At 42.9% G+C, this 21,848-nt stretch overlaps 1 protein-coding gene across 31 annotated transcripts in view; it reads right to left on the bottom strand.

The window, feature by feature from the left end:
* Nucleotides 1-21,848, bottom strand: part of rims2a (regulating synaptic membrane exocytosis 2a) — a 1,580,193-nt gene that overhangs the window by 630,531 nt on the left and 927,814 nt on the right. For 18 of the 31 annotated variants that reach the window (XM_072467178.1, XM_072467182.1, XM_072467181.1 and 15 more), the window contains 2 exons: nt 15,905-16,015; nt 9,996-10,064 (listed from right to left, as the gene is read on the bottom strand). The exons of 11 other annotated variants lie outside the window; for them this stretch is intronic. In XM_072467178.1, coding sequence (XP_072323279.1) covers nt 9,996-10,064; nt 15,905-16,015 — 180 coding nt within the window. Of the gene's footprint in view, nt 1-6,262; nt 6,329-9,995; nt 10,065-15,904; nt 16,016-21,848 lie in introns of those variants that run through there. 2 more of the 31 variants (XM_072467185.1, XM_072467204.1) reach the window with 2 other exon arrangements.

The following is a 21,848-nucleotide window of genomic DNA, read 5'->3' as shown; positions in this document are numbered from 1 at the left end:
GATCGGGCCAGCGTTTTGAAAGGGTGCCCCGATCTCTAAATGAGCTTGATGGTCCCCCACACCCCCCTCAAATGGGCAATGTCACCCACCACACACATGAGCATTACCTCACCTCCCTCCCCCCTCCCCCACGTGAGGACACCTTGCTATGGGGTGGCTAGGAACCCCCCTCCCCCCGCTCTTCAGGCCTTCCCATGCCCCCTTTCAGGCACCCAGGCGCTGCCACTCTGGCAGTGCTCCTGCCACCCGAGCACCTTGGCAGTGCCAGCCTTGCAGTGCCAAAGTACCAGCCTGGCAGTGCCAGGAAAGAACCATGGTGCCAACCAGCCCTGTCCAAGACCATCCAGAGGCTCCAATAGCCTGGGAGAAACCCCCCCCCCCCCCCGGTGCTGTCCTGTCTGGCCCATGTTTGTATGGACCAGTACTAATCGGCCGGTCTGGGGTCCCCTTGGGGAGACTGATAGATACTGAGAGCAGGTTAGATTCGACGTTAGCATGGTTAAGTGGGTTCTTAAGCCGACTTAACCGTGTGAGACTGGATCCCACCCACTGTGGGCAAGACCCAGATCACAACGTCTTATGAGATCTGGTTAGATCTCACGAGGCGTAACGGCCATCGGGAAACCCAGGGGAGGCCACTCCCGGCATTCACCAGCCGGGTCCCGCTCCAATTCCGGCGGGACACGGCGGGTAGATTGCACCCTGAGAAAAAGTAAAGTCATGGAAAGAGGAAAAGAAAGAGAAACGCAAATGAATAGAAAAAGAAAAGATAGGAGAGTTATGATACGAATGTGTTACCACCTGGGCTGTACTGTGCTGAGGATAGCACTGAGCATATGATGACCTTAAAGCTAGTTAACTTTCATGGTTTTGTTCATGTTCAAAAGAACAATGCGTGATCAGGATCGAGAACAAGTGTAGGGAAAACAGGATACATTTTCCAGAACTGAGGATAAATCAAGATTTTTCAGGAATTGCGATAAGATTTGAAGAAATAGTGGAAAGGTCAAGCGGTTTGAAGGATTTTGACGCTCGCGTGATTTGTTGTTGACATGTTTATTTGTTACTGTCTTATGAATGCGCAAAGTTTTTCAGTAACTGTAAAAGAATTGATCCATTAATGTTGATCCTTCAAAGGTCAATGGTTGAAAGCTAGTAGAAAGGTAGAAATGCAGTAGTGTAATTTGTTTGGTAACCACCTTAACTAAAACTGCATCGTCCGACAAAAAGGATGATTTCTCCAAATGACTGAATGGACGAGATGGGTTCAAGAAAGAAACTCCCGAGATGGTTTTGTTCACTTCCTAGTGGTTGTTCTGAATTATTAAAGGCAGTGGTCTGGGAGCATAGGACCTGGTGTTTGCCCTCTCAGCCAGAGAATGATGTGTGCCACATGGATACCCGAAGGAGGAACAGAGGAAAGACAAAAAGTAACACCTGGACTGTGTACAATAACAAGGAAGAAATAGGTCACGACGGGATTATTTCGATCATTTTTCAGATGCTTGAAAAAAAAAATTGACATTGTCCTGTCCTCTGTATATAAGGATTAAGCAATCTGTGTTATGAGACAGAGCTATGTTATAAATAATATTACATTTCCAGATGTCACCCTGCAGTGTCCAGATAGATTTGCGAAGGAGTTAGAGTGTCAAATACTGTCTGCAGAAGCACTGGTAATGAAGTACGGCTTCCTCCTTTAACAAGCTACCAAGTAGCTTGTGCAAAATCAGCTGCTGTGTTTTCACATTCTCGGGGAACCTCAGTACATTAATCAGTGTCACTCGCAAGGAAATAAATCATCTGTGAAAGAATGCTGCTTCCCTCTGGACACAAAGGCAATGCACTGGTTTGGAACCAAAATTCACTCGATTTTGACAAGCACTATATGCTGTGTTTGGTTTCCTTTAAACTGGGACAAAGGGGAGAGATTTTTGTCAATGCTAATAAAAATAAATCACCTCCCAGAGGAAAATATACAACTAAAATTATATTATGGTCATCTATCAATGTAAATTCTAAAAATCCTAAAGATTATAGAAAGGTTTGAAAGATCCACTATTAGGGTAGATTTTCTGGGAGTGATGACGCCAATGCAAATTGGGTAAAGTGCATTTCACCTGGAAGCAAGGAATACCACCCAAAGTTTCACTCCCCACCCACTCCCAAGCTTATTTTCATTGTGAGGGATGTGCACTACAGGGTCTCAAACTGGATCTGACAATTGGGTGCTTTCTGAAAATGTTCAGAAAATTATGGGGCAGACACGAGCCTTAAATGGTCTGCTGTGGGGCTGATCGTTTGAGTGCCTTGTTGGAGCTTTGCAGGAGATTTTTGCTTTTAGATTGGGATACGTTTTTCAATTACAATTTTTAATAATCTTTATGGTCACAAGTAGGCGTACAATAACACTGCAATGAAGTTACTGTGAAAAGCCCCTCGTCGCCACATTACAGCGCCTGTTCGGGTACACAGAGGGAGAATTCAGAATATCCAATTCACCTGACAGCATGCCTTTCGGAACTTGTGGGAGGATACCAGAGCACCCGGAGGAAACCCACGAAGACACAGGGAGACGGTGCAGACTCCACACAGACAGTGACCCAAGCCGGGAATCAAACCTGGGACCTGGAGTTGTGAAGCAACAGTGCTACCCACTGTGCTACCGTGCTGCCCAAAGTGTCCCCTAAAATGATTTGTTCCCAACTGTGCTCTGCACACCAGAGTCCCACAACTGCATCTCTCTTTCAGTGAACATGTGCAAGATTTTCAAAGGTCAGAGAACTCAAAAAAAGTGAGACCTGGATGTGGAATTCCGATCCCCTATCCTGACATCCCATCTTTGCTGAGAGAGGAAAGGGGGTAGGGTTTGAATCTCACAAGCGACAAAACCAAATTCCGTAGGGCTAATTGAAGTTGGTACTGAGTTCAAACAGATTCTGGTCCAAATGGCTTAACCCGCTGTGCGGGAGTGACAAAATGATGGATTCTAGTAAACATTTTTAAACTCTGTTTAAGTGTCAAGATTTTAAGTTATTTACATCTCCAGCCTTTAAAAACACCTAATGACCAGGCAGCAGCAGTCAGTTAGGGTTAAAATAAACCACTGGTTGTTGGGCGGCTTTGATTGACAGACTAGCTGGTGAAGATTAGAAAAAAACATTATCATCTGTTCCTGCAGTTTCAATAAGGTTCAATGTTGACATTTCTGGAGGGTTGTTCTTACAACTAAGGTTATTGTGAATGCTTGGCTCAGTTTCAATAACTCCAAAAGCACTTATCTTAGTGGGCAACGGGGGTGGGGGGGGGGGGGGGTGGGTGAGTTCGTATTTTGATTGTCAGTTTAAAGAGGTTATTAAAGAATTAGCTGTCTTTGATATGGCTACTGTATTGCAATTTTTTGTTTTTGTAACAGATTGAGCATTTGAGGAAATTTAAAATCTTTGCCTGGATTTCATGAATGAGATTTTTTTCTTCATCAAGTTTGTATGGGCTCTATTAGATTTTTGGAACTTTATTTGTTTTCATCTCCACGTGGTTCCTGAAGTTTGCCCATAGTGGATACTGCATGGGTGGCTGTGGAGGGGGCAGTGAGACATGAATTGGCATGGAGACGCATATTGAGTGGGGGTATGGATAGAGGGTCTTACATTTCCTAAAACAACTGGGACAAGGCCCAGAGAACTAAGGCAGGCCTTCTAACAAGCATGCCTTGGCACTCATCCCCATGACCTCTTCCGATCTGCTTCCTCAGTCAGTGGGCCTGACTCGACCCCACTCTTGCCTTCCCAGCATGAAAATAATATGTGACTGGGCACATTATATCAAGGTGGGTCTACCAAGTCAGGAAGTTTCCCGGCTGAAGCTACCCACCTCGGTAGCAATAAATCTGAAGGAAGTTGAAAGGAGGAGTGCCAAATACTTATTATCCAGCAGGAAGTTAAATAAAACACACAATACAACGGCTTTGCAGGAGGGGCGAAGCCCACCAATGCAACAATTTTGGAAAGAATGTGGCTCACTATAGTGTCATGACTTGATGTATAGTTCTCACTATTCTTCCCCACCAGAGAATAATGCTCCCTTACACATTGTTTGCATTTTCATATTTCCAATACTAGCCATTTTGTTGCTTCTATGAATGAGATTACTAATTAAGCATCAACCTCGGCCAAAACAGACGCACTTAGGATCACTGCAATCAGAAAATACTTTCATCCATTCGTTCGGAAAAGATTTAAGTCCTGGTTTAAGAGAGGAAAGGTCAATTCCTAACCGAGTGCAGAACTCAATTCCCCCCTTCCGATAATTATTTTTATAATGGATCCAACAAAGGGTTCCCTGATAAAGAAAATCAGATGTATTGTAATTAAACACAGGTGTTTTCATACCCTAACTTATAGATGTGAAATATATTCCTGATAATAACATGCATGTCTGCAATGATATGTGCTTATATTCAACTATTTGATGTCCGGAAATAAAGCTACTTGGAGTTGTTTTGCGAAAATGCCATTTCCCTCCTTTCTGTTGTCACTATTTATTTTACAAGTCTTTGGAAGATAACATGAAAGATTAACTGGATAATGTAATTACTATTATTGTGTTATATGGAATACCAAAGAATTATGTTGCTTTAACATCATATAACCACAAATAACACTATTGTTTCAAAAGACCCGTATGGGGGATTTGGAGGCAATGTTAGACTCTGAACTTAAATATAAACTGACTGATAGGTAAAATAACCACCTGGTTGGAATGGGTAATGGACAGTAACCTTGGAACTCAGATTACAGTTATATACTGAACTCGTGGTTTAGAAATCACCTAGCCCTCTTGATTAAGCTAAATCTTGGAACAAACTGCATTCCCAGTGTTATCCTGTATGTTAATGAGATTCATGTCTTTTTTTTATATTCTTTATTGTCACAAGTAGTACATTAACACCGCAATGAAGTTACTGTGAAAAGACCCTAGTCGTCATATTCCGGCACCTGTCCGGGTACACAGAGGGAGAATTCAGAATGTCCAATCCACCTAACAGCAAGTCTTTTGGGACTTGTGGGAGGAAACCGGAGCACCCGGAGGAAACCCACACAGACGCGGGGAGAACGTGCAAACTCCGCACAGACAGTGAACCAGGCCGGAATCGAACCCGAGACCCTGGAGCTGTGAAGCAACAATGCTAACCACTGTGCTACCGTGTTCCCATATCACAAAGTGCAGATTTTATACTCTCTCTTCTATTCTTTTGGTCTCCTTATATGGCCTAATCATTTACATGATAATCTCTGACCCAGCCCGAACACAATAAAGTCTTAGACCGTGTATTGGATGACTTGCAAGAAAAATTTAGAACGCATTGAATTTGTCAGGGGAGCCAGATCTCAGTCAATGGCCAAGGAATTTGAGTAGAACTGAAAGCCCGTATTAAATGGCCGTCACGCTACAGTCACACACCCGAAGACATCTCCAGGGCCCCAGTCAAAATCGGGCTTTGGGCCTCAACAGCATAAACCTGGAGAACTGCAAAAGATGGTCGAGAATCTAGAAAGTAGCTCGCTTTGGAATCTTAAAACAACTGGTCACCTCAGGCAGAGCCAGCCCACAGATAGGTTCTGAGGTGATTGGATATGTCATGGAGCAGGATACGCCCAGGTCAGCAGTATTCTGGATGAGTCAGGTAACAACAACGGAAATAGGGTAAAATGTTGTGATATGTAAATAAAGCATCTTGGCTTAATTATTTTCCTCCTCTAAATTGGCAAGACTTCCAATTTGTGTAATGAAAACAGGGTGAAGATTGATATCATAAACCGTATTGAACATTATACAGGCTTCAAATCAAGCGTGCTTGTAATGGCACTTCAGAAGGGCGAAATGAGGGGAATAGTACATTTGATGGATTGAAAATCCTGATGCAACAATGTTCTAAAAGGCACCCAGTTTATGTTCTTGCAAGTGTTTGACTGTTTTGCAGAACGAATAGCTGCAACTTCATTGTGAATGATTTATATTAAATTTTGTGGTTATATGTTGCTTCTTCAAGTTTTAGGCCATGACAGGCAGAATATTTTGTTTTCTCCCTTTTTGCATAATTACACAAATGAAATCTAGCCCGCAAACTTTAGAATTGGTTGTCAGAACACTTCACTGCAACATCCCATTACACTAAGCATCCAATTTGCTGGAAGATTGGATGGAAATCTGTCATGCTAAGAACAGACTCTATAGGCCCACAGCAAATCACTTTTCTTACCTATAGTGATCTGATGTTCCATTGACTATAGTATGATTAGACCATGCATTGTGACTTCCACCATTGTACCTTCTTCCGAAAAGCATAGTAAAACAAACTGAATGTTAGAAGCGCACAAAACAATTCCTTCACAGCAACAACATTCAACAGCTCAGATGAGATTCTATAATTCAGTGACAAACCATTAGCTTCATTCCAGAGATCCATGTGGGCTGGTTCTGTTGAGTCTGTCAGAAAATAACATCAGCAGACAAAACGATGGGAAGATACACTTGTACTAATGTAACAGTTTAGGAATTTTATGTCATTTTCAGTGTTGAATTAATGCAATGGGTGGAGGGGCATTTAGAGTGGGCACTCACCTCCTGTAGAGGGGAATACATTCCAATTTATTCTAGCCGGCTTCTGGCTAGATTACATTACCATGCCACAATTGAAGGTGTGAATGTTCAAATGCCATTCTCCTCTAAAAATTCAAACAGCTTCATCCTTTGTACAGCCAGTGACATTTGTCTCTGTGAAAAGGCTTACTGCCTCTAGAAGTGTCATATGTGGGTCCCACAGTGCCATGATGGCAGTTGACCTACAGGAATCAACTACTGCTTGGAAAGTGGCAGATCCGTGAAAGTCAAAGGATGGAGGAAAGTTTTGGTCTCGTAGCATTGAGGGTAGTCTCGCCTGCACTTGGTTAATGATGGCCAAGTGGCACATATACTGATATAGGCACCTGCCTCTGTTTTGGAAGTGGAATAATGACATAACAAAGACAAATAAGCAGTTGGAGGTTCCACCCACCTGCTCTTTCCACAGCAGAGTGATGTCTATGGAATTTCTACCCCAGTACTTCGAGGATAGTTGTCAAAGGTTTTGATTCTCCAAATTAAATTTAGAATTTTTAGTCTTTCATGTTGGCCTAGTTTCTAACTGCTGGAGTGCACTTGAATCATCAATAATCAGCAGATTTTGTACCTGGAGCAGATAGTATGTTTGGGATGTCTTGTAGGAATGGAATCTCCTCCAAATGGATTTTTATTAAATATAAAACCCAAAATCCATGGACATAAACACTGCAAATAAACAGACCAAACCTCAACCCACAGAGGTAGGCTATACTGTCAGGGGTTAATCTTCAAAGCATGTCAATATCGAAACCAAACCAATACCATGTAAGGATACTACATTATCATCACAATGGCACAAGATAATTGCCATCAGACAATGCAATTAAAGAAGCTTGGAAGGCCATCATAGCAGATGACCCCAGCTAACAGTCACCATACAAACAAAACTGACAACAGCTAAAGAGAAACGGACTTTGTTGAGATCCAGAGATATCACACCATGGAAACAACATCACAACGAATGGGTTTGTCTGGACCAAGACAAAAGAGATTAACAAGGATGTTAAGCACTGATCTTTCCAGCAGAATGTCTCCAGGAAATGTGCTTTGATATTTTAGATAAAATTTTGTAATAAAAAGGCCAAGGCGAAGGGTCTGGCACTGCAGTGGGAAGGAGGGTCAGGGCTGGTCACCTTGACTCAGGCCTACTTTCAACACCGCTGGCCGTGTTGGGGAAGGTACGTGTATTCAGCCAAATAGTGGAGATATCGGCCTGAAGGCTTGGGACTGCAGTCACCAAGGAGGATCAGGAATGGTCAATCTCATTCATGGTCCTAACAGCTCGCACTGAAAGAACCAACCGTATTGAGAGTTGTAAGTTATCAACCAAATCGGAGGGATATTGGGGTTGAGGTTTAAGGGTAACCAATAAATTGTGAGAAGGTTTTGGGCAGAAATGTGGGATTTTGCCTGTGGTTTTACAGTGGAGGATTTTATTAATAAACCATGGTTTCAAATGTTGTGCAGCGTCTTTACACTAGTTTAAGCCTCTTCCATTTGAGCATTCGGAGCATTTGTTTAATAAACAAGTTTGCAGTTGAGCCTGTGCCCCTGTAAGTCTGTACTTTACACAAATACTAAAGTCAAAGAAATAACAGTAAGAGCAAACGGGAGCATGCACCTCTTGGGCACAGGTACAACATGGATTACGGAATGAATCCCGAAATAAAATATACCTTCAGCATTTGTTCAATGAATGAAGGAAATAGGAATGACCTTAAAGGTATATAGCACATTTGAAAGATAATTCTCATCTCAATTTGCATCTCGCTGAGCTCAATTTTGGTTTAATTCTACCAATTGGCACCAACCAACACAAGTCTCTATTTTAGGTATCTGTGCTTTTTCACAGAATTGGGGCATAAGTAATCACCTCTCCCTTATAAGTTTAAAATTCGGACAATACAGATTGCCTACAGATAGTATAACTTGTCACACAAGGCAGTTAAACAAGATTGTTCCAAAGAAGAGTCACACTGGACTCAAAACATTAACTCTGTTTCCCTCCCCACACATGCTGCCAGACCTGCTGTGTTTTCCCAGCACTTTCTGTTTTTAAAGCAGTTATTTGATTTTGCTTGCTATCGCTTGTCAGGAAACACTCAATTTTCAAGCCATTCACTTAAATGGACACAGAGGAGAAAACCTTGGTCAATTGTCTTCCCTTGCTTGATGGTGCAGAACTAACACATTCACAGCTGTTAAAAGTGCTGACATTATCTTCAAAACAGTTTAGAGGTCAGGTATTTCTTTCTTCCGAAAGAACGAAACCCGCACAATACTATATCAGGATATTGACATGATGGGAAGGTTTCCTTCGACACTATGGGCTGAATTGTCCCAGCCCATTGCTAATGGGCTGGGAGATGGGAGGGTCAACAAAACAGAGTGGCAAAATGTTGGGAGGGGAATCCGTTGTCTTTCTCCCCAACATGCAATATTGCCAGTGTTGGAAAAGTTGGCGACTGGGCCTTCCAAATAAGTGAAAGCCACTTCCCACTTTGGAGGGCATTTCACCTGATTAAAGAGGGCCCCCATCGCATGCGGAGACCACCAGCAAAGTGCTGGTGACCACCCAGTGGGTTCCCAGGTGGGCTGCCCTCCTACTTATGCACTCCATGGACAATGGCTACCCTCGCGGTAATGGCACGGCTGGTATTCCATGACCTCCAATCACACCACCCCAACCATCAGGGCCTTGATGCTGGACCCCGGTTTCCCACAACCAAACTCACCTCTTTTTGAAAGCACCCCACCACTGCGGTGCCCTCTCCCTGGACCTGCATTTCCACTAACAGTGACTCTGATGACAGGTCGCCATCCTTAATTGGATGGTGCTGGCAAAATGCTGCCCCGCATCCAATTGCTGATTAAAGCAGGGTCAGCTCCCATTTCAGTGGTACCTAACCATCACCCACAAAATTCAGCCTCTTGTGTTTGTAATATTGTAAAAGACAGTGGGAATATTTTGTAATACTTCTAGTTCAAGCAAAACCATTTAGAATTTCATTAGCAATCTTCCAGGTACATTTAAGGGCCCACTAACACATGGAATCTTTCCTGTCCTAAGTCCTTCGAAGATTCAAATGAGAGAAATTCTCTGAAATTTATACTGTTCTTTCACATTCACCCAAAAATTAATAAAGAAAAGTTTCTACAAAGATTATATATTATTATACTATTATTACAATAGCATTATAGCGCTACTGCTGGCTGGGAGCAGGTTATTAAATAGTTACAATTATTACATAACCGCTATCTCTTTTCATCCATTCCAATGAAGGGGATGATCCAGCCTCTTTAAACATATTCAGATACTAATTATATTGTACCTTTCTGGGTGATGGGCAGTGCCATCATCAAAGCAAACACTGGGTACTCTCCTCTGCTGCCTAATCCGCCTGATGAGGTACAGAAACAAAAACAAGTGGCAATTCATTTAAAACATAGGCAAACAAAGATAAACTAAATATACTAAATATATAAAAAATATAATAAAAGTAATACAGGATCAAAAATGAATTTTTTTCACACTTTCATTTGCCAATATGCACTTTATGTATAGTAAATATGAAAGTGTTTGCATTCATAAATACTTTTGCACAATCAGGCTATTTTACCAAATATCACAAGATTTGGAGATTTGACCTATGTTTAGACTGTTAAGAATGCAAGGTTTTATAAGCAGGTTAAATGTTAAACTTTCTTTTTTAATACAAGGTAGAAAAGAGAAAGTGACCTCCCACTAGGTCTGCCTGATGACAAGCCTGGGTTCCATGGTTACCCTGATCAAGCACTATTGAAATCCACATGACAGAACTGTTGGCTTTGCCATGGGTAAACTTACAGGCTCTCAGTATGATTAAATAAAAAGCTGGATTCAGAGAGAGGCCTCAATTATCACAGAGGTGGAAGGGCTCCGCACATTAGCCAAAATGGCACGAAGGCCCCGATTCCAAAATTCGGGTCCTCAAATTCGGCACCCACTGGTTTAACCAAGGGGCGGGTTTTTCTTTGCACATCGGTGGTTCACGGAGGCACCTGCACATATACTTTTAAAAAATAAATTTAGAGTACCCAATTCATTTTTTCCAATTAAGGGGCAATTTAGTGTGGCCATCTTTGGGTTGTGAGGGTGAAACCCATGCAAACACGGAGAGAATGTGAAAACTCCACACGGACAGTGACCCAGAGCCGGGATCGAACCTGGGACCTCGGCGCCATGAGCCAGGAATTCAAAACTCTTTTTAGAAGTTGTCAGTCTCTACGGGGGTCAGAACAAATCATTAAGAACGCAGGAGATAGAAGCAGGAATAGACCATACAGCCTTTTTAGCCTGTTGGACCATTCAACACAATCATGGTTTATCTTGGGCTTCAATGTCACATTCCTGCCCACTCCCAATATCCACCCATTCCCTGACAGACCAAAACTAATATGAGTAAGCAATCAGGTTGGGAAGTGCCCAGTGTCCAGATGTTATAATTGCTGTTTGGGAACTAAAGTGCTATCTGCTGCACATGTATACACTTCTGCTGTGAATTATCCTCGACACCATATTAATGAACGTGTTAGCGCAAGTCGCTAGCATCCACCAGAACTAGGAAGAACAATAGGATCATGATGTCTAGCAATCAAAAATATAATTTTGGAGCTCAATGCTCCAGATGGCACCCTCACTTAACCTTGCACGGCTAAAAATGTGGGAACTATCTGGAGAGATAAGTATTATTTGCAGGTTAGTTCGTGGTTCATTTCTTCTTGCTGTTGGTATGATTCTACAAGTGTCTGGGGCTTTCCAAACTTGCTTTAAGTTGCAAAAGACTACATAGAGTGCTGTGAAGACTACATAGAGTCCAGGAGATCCCACCTTGTAAAGGTTCTTATCTTCTCTCCAATGGGATTTCTGTTTGTCTCTTTTACCTTATTCACCTTTCATTGTTTTGTATTTCCCATTTTGTGCTGGTTTAGATATCCGCCAAATTCATAGAATTTTTTTTTTCATAGAATTTTACAGTGCAGAAGGAGGCCATTCGGCCCACCGAGTCTGCACCGGCTCTTGGAAAGAGCACCCTACCCAAGCCCACACCTCCACCCTATCCCCAAAACCCAGTAACCCCACCCAACACTAAGGGCAATTTTGGACATTAAGGGCAATTTATCATGGCCAATCCACCTAACCTGCACATCTTTGGACTGTGGGAGGAAACCGGAGCACCCGGAGGAAACCCACGCACACACGGGGAGGATGTGCAGACTCCACACAGACAGTGACCCAAGCCGGAATCGAACCTGGAACCCTGGAGCTGTGAAGCAATTGTGCTATCCACAATGCTACCGTGCAATCTCACCGTCAGAGCCACAGTTCCTTTCTCAATGATGGTCTCCAACACTGACCTATTCTACATGGATTCCAACTGAAATGTCATCCTTTGTGTTTTGGATAGACCCAGGAGTACACATATCTCCTCGTCATTCAGTGTTCCTCGAACCGCTATTCTTGCCACATCCTGAGATTACCACTCAACATTAGGTGCCACAAAATGCACACTGGCGACTTCTTTCTTCAACAGCATCGTCCCATCTATTTTAAAGTTGGCCTATTCTGCAATTTCATTTTATCCTTCATGGTCTCATTAAACATTTTTCTTCCTTTCAGGTGTGAAAGATTGAAAGCTTCAACAGCTCATAGATACCAAAGCCTATTCACTTTCTTCTGACCAGATCCCCTCTTCCTATTTCACCCATTGCCATTTATTCATGATAACCTCCGACCTTCCCCTCTTTGACTCTGAATGATCTCTTCTGAGCAAAGGTCTCAGTTTCATCTCCTTAGGAATTTATAACTTTTCAAGAAGTTGAGTTCTTCAGTCACTGCCACCTCTGCGTGACCTGTCTCCGGTATCCTCCCTTCACCTGGTTTCCTCCTCTGGCCATTTACACTCTCTAGGTCTTCTCACTGAGAACTGCCAGCACATCGACTGTCTCAATTTCTCTGCTCCTCTCATTCGCTCTAACCTGTCTTGATCTGAACTTTCTGTACTCGGTTCTTTTGGGCCCACCCTTCGCCACCATAACAATTTTGAGATTCATTTGCATCAAACCTGCTGACGATGGTGGTGTCATTGTTGTCTGGTGAACTGACCACTACCTTGAAGAGGCCGAACATCATCTCTCCGCCATTTGACTTCCATGAGGTGAATGGTCGGTCGCAGACTAGGTGGTTCCCACTTGGGCGTTCAGTTTAATGGGTATTGTTTGGAGAGAAAAGTGGTATAATTTGAAAGTTTTGGTTCCTCCCTCGGTGTGCAAATCCTGGAGGTTATAATACGAGGAACAAATAGAATAAGGGGTCCTCGATTGACTTGGAAGGCCCTCGTGTCGCAGGATGAGAGAAAATGGCGGAGGCCCCTGTGTCGTTGTTGCCCTCTCAGTGTATAACTGAGAGGCTGGTGGAATTCCTGACACAGGAGTTTAAGAAACAGAGCCAAATGATCTCTGATGACCTGGCAAGAGCGACTGAGGTGGCGGTGGCACACATTCATGTCACTTTGAACAGGGTGGAACAACGGCTGGAGGTACAGAGCTCAACAATTCAGAAGGTGGAGGCGACGGACAAGGAGCACAGTGATCGGATTGCCAATTTGGAGGCAGAAATGGTGATGTTGGCGGAGAGGCAGAAGATATTGAAGGCCAAGGTCGATGACCTGGAGAATCATCCAGTGTCCAGATGTCATAATTGCTGTTTGGAAACTAAAGTGCTATCTGCTGCACATGTATACACTTCTGCTGTGAATTATCCTAGACACCATATTTCAGACTTCAGAATTGCATGAGGGCATAGAGGTACGAGTGCCACGGAGCATGTGGCAAAGATGTTTGGGAAGCTGGTGGGAGAGGGGGTCTTAGCGAGCCATCCGGAAGTGGACCAGGCCCACCGGTCACTGAGATAGAAGCCCTGGGGGGCCACCACAGGCGATTCTAGTTCGACTCCAGATACTTGGATAAGGAGAGGATCCTGAGGTGGGCGAAGGGCATTCGAGAGTGTAGTTGGGAGGGCCATCCCGTCAGAATTTACCAGGACGTTGGAGCAAAACTGGCAAAAAGACATGTAGGGTTTAACAAGGCCAAGGCGGTTCATTACATCAATGTGTGTCTGCACCATGATATACTGGTGTATATTATGACAGCTGGTTAGGCCATCATTTATTATCCATCCCTAGTTGCCCTTCAGAAGGTGATGGTAAGCTGCCTTCTTAGACTGCTGCAGTCCCTGAGGTGTAGGGTACACCCACTGTGCCTGAAACCCACTGTAACTTGTTTTTCTTACCTCTTGAGGGTTCTCATTGTCCTTATTTTCCGTGCATTCGATACATATCTGGGAGTCCGAGAAATCCTTTCACCTCTGCTATGTTTTCCAAGTTTGCCCAGTCCCTTCTCACCCTTCTGTAATGCTGCTGCTCACAATGGTTTTCAACTCCATACAAAATGCTGCTGAGTTCCTGCTTCCTGAAAGCTGGTGAGGCACGGAAGCTCCATTTCTCCAGCGCACCCCTGGAAAATTTTATAAGGATCCTGGCAGAAAGTACCTGCTGATTGGCTCCCTAACAGGCTCAACTGGTTGCAATAAGTGCAGTCGGGCTTCAATTTACTCACCTCCCTGCCCATCCCCTGGCTGTGAGAGACTTCTACCTGTTCACTTTTGTTTCTCTATCTCTGCAAATTCTGCATGATTTGCGGAGCATTTTCTGTTGTCAATTTATATTAATTAGATTGCCTTTTGAACCCATATGAACAGAAAAGTACATTTTTTGTGAGCAGAATTTTATTTTAAGAAACAACAGTGGGATTGGAGTTTTTAACCTTGGCTCGGAGAAGTAGTTACATGAATCCCTGAACATAATTACCTTCTATAAATAGTCTGAACGTGAATTTAATTAATTGCATTTTAGACAATTTGTGCAAAATGTTCAATGAATGCAGGCTCACATTAGAAAAATGTGTATTATTCGAGAACCATTTATGGGTCTTTGATTGTGACAGGACAGAAATTCAGAATAATCCCAAGATTTGGCAGCCTTTTTCAGCCATTCATCCTGATGCTCCAATCAATAAATTGTAGGTTCCACAAAAAACATGCAAGAAGTCCATTCAAAACCAAACACTTTCCCCTTTCCATTCTAAAGCTCATTGTGCAATGCAGACTAACAATTTGCTACTAAATGTTACAAGTTGCTCTTCATATCAGCACTATCCTCAATAGCAAACATACAAAGGGGCTGGTTTAGCACAGGACTAAATCACTGGCTTTGAAAGCAGACCAAGGCAGGCCAGCAGCACAGCTGGTACGGGAATCCGTACCAGCCTCCCCAAACAGGTGCCGGAATGTGGCAACTTTTCACTGCTTTTCACAGTAATTTCATTTGAAGCCTTCTTGTGGCAATAAGCGGTTTTCATTTCTTTTCATTTTCACATTGGCATGGTGATTAATGAATGATAAGACCTTTTGAAAAAGATTTTTCTCATAGTAGCAATCAAGAATGAAAAAATAAATTTAAAAATAAATGTAAAGTGAGCAACATGCTAAAATACAGATGAATCCCTTTTATTTTCATTTGCTGGTCTGGCATTATTAATATGGAATTCAATTATTTCTCTTTCGCTGCTTGTGTTAAAAAGAAAGACAAATAATGAATGGCTTTATATTCCAATTGTCATGGCGCATGTTTTCTTTTAGATTCAATCTCACAATGCAAGCACCATCTGCAAAGCCAGTAACTATTGCCATTCCTCGATAGCCTTGAAATTGCAAGGCAACATCGGAAGGCTCTTCGGATTATGACACTGATTCTGGACTGGAGTAACATGCAAGACAGGCCAGGTCAGGACAGCAATCTTCATTCCCTAAAAACGGGATACGAGTGAACCAGCCGGATTTTTGCAATCCGATAGCTCCGTGGTCACTTATATTGACATTGGAAAATAAATCAAATCTCCCATTTTTAAAAAAGACTGAATTCAAATTCTGCAAAAAAGGCCATGGTGGCATTTGAATGATCAGTCTAGCTATCCAGTCATATAACCAATGCACTATCATACCCATAACTGCTGCATTACCTAATGCATCAGACAATAATTCCAACTGCATCACAGAGTCATGAGTAACGACATCTCTCTGACATCGGCAGACGTGAACAGATTAATAGTTCTTACAAAGTGAGACCAATGTCACGATTAGTACCTCTCAAGAACATTGTAAGCACCCTCAGAATATGTGCGGTTCATCTTTTGGGAACGAAGTAACCTTATTGCATCTTCCCGATAGAGAGGATAAACTACATGGTACATGTTGCTAAAAATAAAATAAAAGAGAAACATAACTACAATGATCATTGGAAAAAAAGCAACATCAGATACGTCAAACTTTTAAGTATTTACATTATGTACTACACTACTTTACTACAGTACATTGTTAATGATACTGACATTATTTCATGCTATATATTCCACGTTTTACTGTACTTTAAATCCATGGAAGTGCAGTGAGGACAGTTGATAATGGTTTACTTATTACACGGTTACCTGCTGAATAATGTTAAAGGATTTTCTGTCTTTCAAATAAGCATCAAACTGTGAGGGATAGGAACATATTGGCAGGAGTGCAGAATGGAGATATGAGTGCACAGATTAGCACAACTGTTAATGCTCCTATCAGATTGGGACCATAATGAACTCCATGCAATTCTTCAATGTGCACTCACACAAATGTGGGCTGGAATTCCCCAGTCGTTGAGTTTCTCTTTTCCCGCTGGCAGCGCACCCCCGCCCATGGGGTTCCTGGCGGAGTGGGGTGGCTTCAATGGAAATCCTATTGACAGGTGGCAGAGTAGAGAATCTCGCCAACAGCGAATGGCGCACCGCTGCAAAATACATGACTGGGGAACCAGAGAATCCAGCCCGTGGTTTCGTGCATAATTGAGAAACTTAATATGGAACATATAGGGCTCAATCTTCCAAGATGTGGCAATCGTAGTTGGATCACCACTCCGATCCTATATATTTTTTTACACACGCTGGAATTCCACATTTCTGCCCCAGACTTCTGAACTGGGCATCTTCAGAAATGGGGAGCATACCTGTTCTGGGTGTTCTCCTTCATTGCGCAGATTATTAGGGGAAGTCAAGACACCCCTTTTTACGGCACTAGCTGGTGTATTCTAGTATATCTTCATTTACTAAATTTTCAGTGTGTTAGTGAATGAGTGCGAGTGAGTTAAGTGGGCAGGTGGGTACAGTAACAGCTGGGGTATGGTTCCAGCTGGGTAAGGGTGGAAGGGTGGGTGGAGTGGCAGTGTGAGTAAGGTGCCAGCTGTGCAGGGTAGGGTGATTAGGTGGCAGGGTGGTAGGTGATATGATGGTTAGGGTGGCAGAATGGGTAGGGTGGTGAGGTAGGGTTATGTAGAGTCAGGGGGAGTCAGAGGGTCTGGGGGGGGAGTCAGAAGGTCAGGGCAGAGTCAGAAGGTCTGAATTGGAGGGTCGTGGAGTAGACTGATGCTGTGATTTTGCACACATGTTCACCGTGAACGCAAACGGTGATGTGGGCACAAAATATAACAGGACTCAGAAAACAAGAAGAGAGTTGATGGGGTGTTGGAGGGAAGAGTGAGGAGTTAGCAAGTCAGGGATTCAGTGGGCCAGGGTCTGAGGTTGGCAGGGGGGAGGTGAGGAGGGATCAGTGGGGATTTGGTGGATCAGTCGTATAGTTACTCCGGGGTTACATCTTGATTTTTTTCAGTCTAACATTTCCTGGGTAACTATCCATGTAAGTGAGTCAGAACCCTCCAAAGTCTCAGGCTCTAACTCAAGAGGACTTTTTGGAAAGGTTCTGGACATAGTGGAATTTCCCTTCAGAACTTGAACCTTCCTAAGGAATTCCCACAAGGTCCTTGTGTTGAGAATTCTGGGGGTTCCTGTGGTGCATCCTCTGGGGTCCATCCGGTCTCCGACCATCCAGAGATCGGAAGATCTGGGATCTGGTGCTTTGTATAATTGATTCAGAACTGATTGTGGGTTACGTTTACACAAAGTATCAGTTCTCTGTACAGTGACAGTGATATGCTCAGCAAGCAAACAAAGCCAACCTGTCCTTATTTATAATCAAAGTTGCACCCTTGGATAACAAAAACTTTCCCTAGTTTCAACCTTTTACATGAGACTAAGATGAACAGATATCAATGAACAATTACGTTAGGAATACTGGGTGCCTGTGGTGTGATTACACAGACAAATCATATTTTGGGAATGGCTTTGTGGAGCATCAATAAACAATTAGAATGATTACCTGGAGAATAATTGATCTTTTGGGGCACTCACACAAGGATTAATTCAAACCTGGGAGATTACGCAAACAACAGCAGATGCCTGTAGGTAGTTACAAGCAATTTACTAAGTTCTGAAGCAAGATTATTGACCTGAAAACAAAACTTTGGGCTGAGTTTAATGAATTGAGGCTGGGGTGTGGTGGGGTGGAGGAAGCATTTGGTCAAGCGGGATTGTGCAGGGTGGGCATCTCGTCTCTCTGTGCTTCTGTCCAATTAAGTATAGGGCAGGAAGGCTTTGTGCAGCCTTCCCACCTGGATGGAAATTAAGGGGCCTACTAGGACAATTAATGCCGACTTAAAGACCTGGGGCATCATTCTCCGCCGGCGGGAGTCTCCGTTTTGCCGGCGCCCGGGGGTTTCCCGACGGCGTGGGGCTGCCCCACAATGGGAAACCCCATTGACCGGCCGGTGTTACGGAGACTCCCGCCGGCCGGACGGGGCAGAAATGTGGCGGTGCGGGTAGGAGAATTTCACCCCAGATCTCGCTACTGTTGGTATTCAACCAATGGCAGGCAAGGGCCACGGAGTCCTGCAATAAAATGTTCCCTGTGAAGCCGGGATCCCTGACCGCAGGGTTCCTGCTGCTAATTAGGGACTTAATTCACTCAATGTTTTCAGAGACTTGGTTGGTGGGGGTGCCACTGGTTTTAGTGATGGACATGGGCCCTCTCCTGCACTTGTTACATTTTGTGCTCCCTTTCTCTCTCCCCAGCTGCTGCCTGACTTGCTGAGTAAGTACTTGAGCATTTTCTATTTTATTTCAGATTTCCAACAGCCACAGTAGTTTGCGTTAATAATAAAAATGTGCATCCGTGCACCTCAAACATAAAATTTAAATAGTTTTTTAAAAATCTTAATCAGGTAATTAATTATTCAGTCGGTATATATATATATATTATATCTAAAACATATATGTGTATATAATCTATAATACATGTGGTTTTACTCTTGTGTATCAGCTGCATTGCTCAGTTTTCTCTGATTATAATAATATTCAGAAAAAAGGTTCATGATTATGACCTTATGACTGGAAGTTTATCAAGAAATAATGCACATTGATTACTGGAAAACTGTACATCAGCTTGAATGATCATAGAATCCCTCCAATACAGGAGGCTATTCGGCCCATCAAATCTGCACCGACCCTCTGAAAGAGCACCCGAACCAGGCTCCCTATCTCTGCAACCCTGTAACCCCACCTAACCTGCACATCCCTGGTCACTTATGGGAAATTTAGCATGGCCAATCCACCTAGTCTGCACGTCTTTGGACTGTGGGAGGAAACCGGAGCACCCGGAGGGAACCCATGCAGACACGAGGAGAACGTGAAATCTCCACACAATCACCCAAGGCCGGAATCAAACCCGGGTCACTGGCGCTGTGAGGCAGCAGTGCCCAAATTCAAATTACATTAATTTATACCCTTTATCTTTATTTTTGTGGCTCTTTGAATTCTCGTGGATGAATCCCCAAGCAGTGTCACAGGATATTTGTGGTTTCTTCCTCATATGTTGAATGTATGAATGTTTTAATTCAGATATATGCCATTATTTGAGCTTGAAACTCGATCACAAAGCTAACTATCAGAACAATGAAACACAGAATATTCGTTACTTTTGTTGCAAACTAAGTAAAGATTATTATGCAGTTAATTCCTGAGAAACTTGATGGGGTGTAAGGGGTGATAAAATATTTCCCGAATTAGCTTGCTACTTTGTCTTCTTATTTTATTAGTGTATTCTTCAATTTCCCTCTAGATTGGGGAAGGAAGTAAAGGGCACAGTCTCTACAAAAGGAAGAAGTGTTCCTCCAGGAAACCTTATGAAGATGACAAATCTGTGCTGGTTTCTTAATGAGGCTAAATGCCCCCAGTGAGATGGAAGAAATCAGTTACAGAGGTGACATTAAATCACGATGGTTCCATCAACATTTTCAAAGATGCAGGAACACCGCATAGAAACAATAACTGTACAAGTCAAAAGCAACCAATAATGAAACTTGAAACACCACCATTGAATAGATCCGTGGAACACCTCTGCTTCACAAAAGCAAAAAAATGGGTTCCCATTAAAGAATCCTCAGAAACTCTGACTGCAGTAGAGCAGAAACTATGGAGCTCAATACCTGTAATCGCGAAATAGTGTGACACAACACTAGAAATAGAACAGAATCTCATTTGGAAATGCTGAAACATCTTCCAGAATTACTTCTGACTAGCACGTTACAATAAATGAGATTCTGGTTGAACTTCAATTGTACACAAAATAAAGTACAAGCATCTGTACATATTTTATTTGTATTATTTTCAATTCCTCAACAGAATTAAAGAATTGTTAAATAAGTAAGAGACCACGTGCACCAACACCATGTCGATCAGCCCAGCGAGACATATAACGAAGACAGGGAGTGAGTGAAGTCAGCATCATGCATTAAATGCAAAACAATAAAAGGCAGCGAGAACATTTCAAACTAACTGCAGCTTATTTAAAGCGGTGTTGCTCTTTCCAACCGGGTTCCATCACAAATCCAAGTTCCAGCAAACCTAAATTTCAACCATGTTCAGAAAAGTAAATTGCGCTAATGCTGAAAAAAAGAAGAGATTTTAGTCAGTTTTGTCGTTCATATTAATTGTGCTGTCTCAACTTCAGTCGGTGAAATTCTTGCCTTGGAGTTGGAGGGTGAGAGCTCAGTGAATTAAACACAAGTCTACCTGGTATCCCACTGCAGTGCTGAAGGAGCAATGTATTGTCAGAGGGGCCATCTTTCAGGTAATGCCACATGGAAGCCACATCTCTTTATTCAGGTGTTCATTCAAAGAAGCACAGGGAGCTCCAGGTCTCCAGGCTAACATTCTTCCCTCAATCAGGACCATCAAAAGCATATTATTCGGTCTCTAATTGTAGTTACTGTTATCATGCACATATTGGCGACATAATTAACTGCATTTAGTTTTTGGCTGTGAAATGCTTTCAGATGTCCTGAGGACAGAAAAGATTTGAAGGGACCGAGGATAGATCTATTCCTCAAGGCGCATAAACTAGAATTGAATTACAAGGACGGTTTCAAGGAACTGGATAGCATGATGGAGCAGAATAAGGGTTGCAACTGTGTGGAACACCGCAGGGAGATTGAGATTGAGGAAGTATGGCACAATATAGGCCAGTCACAGAGGATACCTTTTGTGATTTAATCACTGTAGGTTGCTGCTGGAATAGGGAGGTCATAGCTAGAGGTGCCTCAAAGAACATTTTCAGTGAAAGGCACACTCAAGCATTTTAAGATTAGGGATGAGGCAGCAGTCAGAGATCGCCAAGAGCATTGTTTTACAGGAGGGGTTGGTGACACTGGTTTTAAAAGGGAGGGTGATTGTTTTACAATGGGGCTGTTACAATGTCAACATGCATCAAAATCAGTAAAAGAAACTGCGTAGTCAGGGGTTGATTAAAAAGAGGATTGTGAAAGCTGTTAAAAAGGCTTGCATTTATCTAGTGCGTTTCATGAACTGAGGATATCCCAAAGTGAATAATAATAAATGAAGCACTTTCTAAAGAAAACTTGTAGGTGGGTCCCATGGAAAGGATAGGCTTACGGCTGAGGGTGTCAAGGGAAGACATGAGTCAGCGGACTTTCCATCAGGAGTCATTGGGTAGCAACTAGGAGATAGAAACAAGGCGGCTTTTCTTCCCCCTCCCTACCGAGGCCAATCAAAACTTCACCAATTGAGCTCAATTAATTCAGAAAGGTTTGGACTGGGACCTTCCTGATTTGGGCAGCCCAGTCCCAATGCTAGCATTGCAGTAACTG

Source organism: Scyliorhinus torazame, chromosome 11 (genome assembly GCF_047496885.1).
Source record: "Scyliorhinus torazame isolate Kashiwa2021f chromosome 11, sScyTor2.1, whole genome shotgun sequence".
Lineage (NCBI taxonomy): Eukaryota > Metazoa > Chordata > Chondrichthyes > Carcharhiniformes > Scyliorhinidae > Scyliorhinus > Scyliorhinus torazame.
This window is presented reverse-complemented; position numbering and strand designations above follow the sequence as displayed.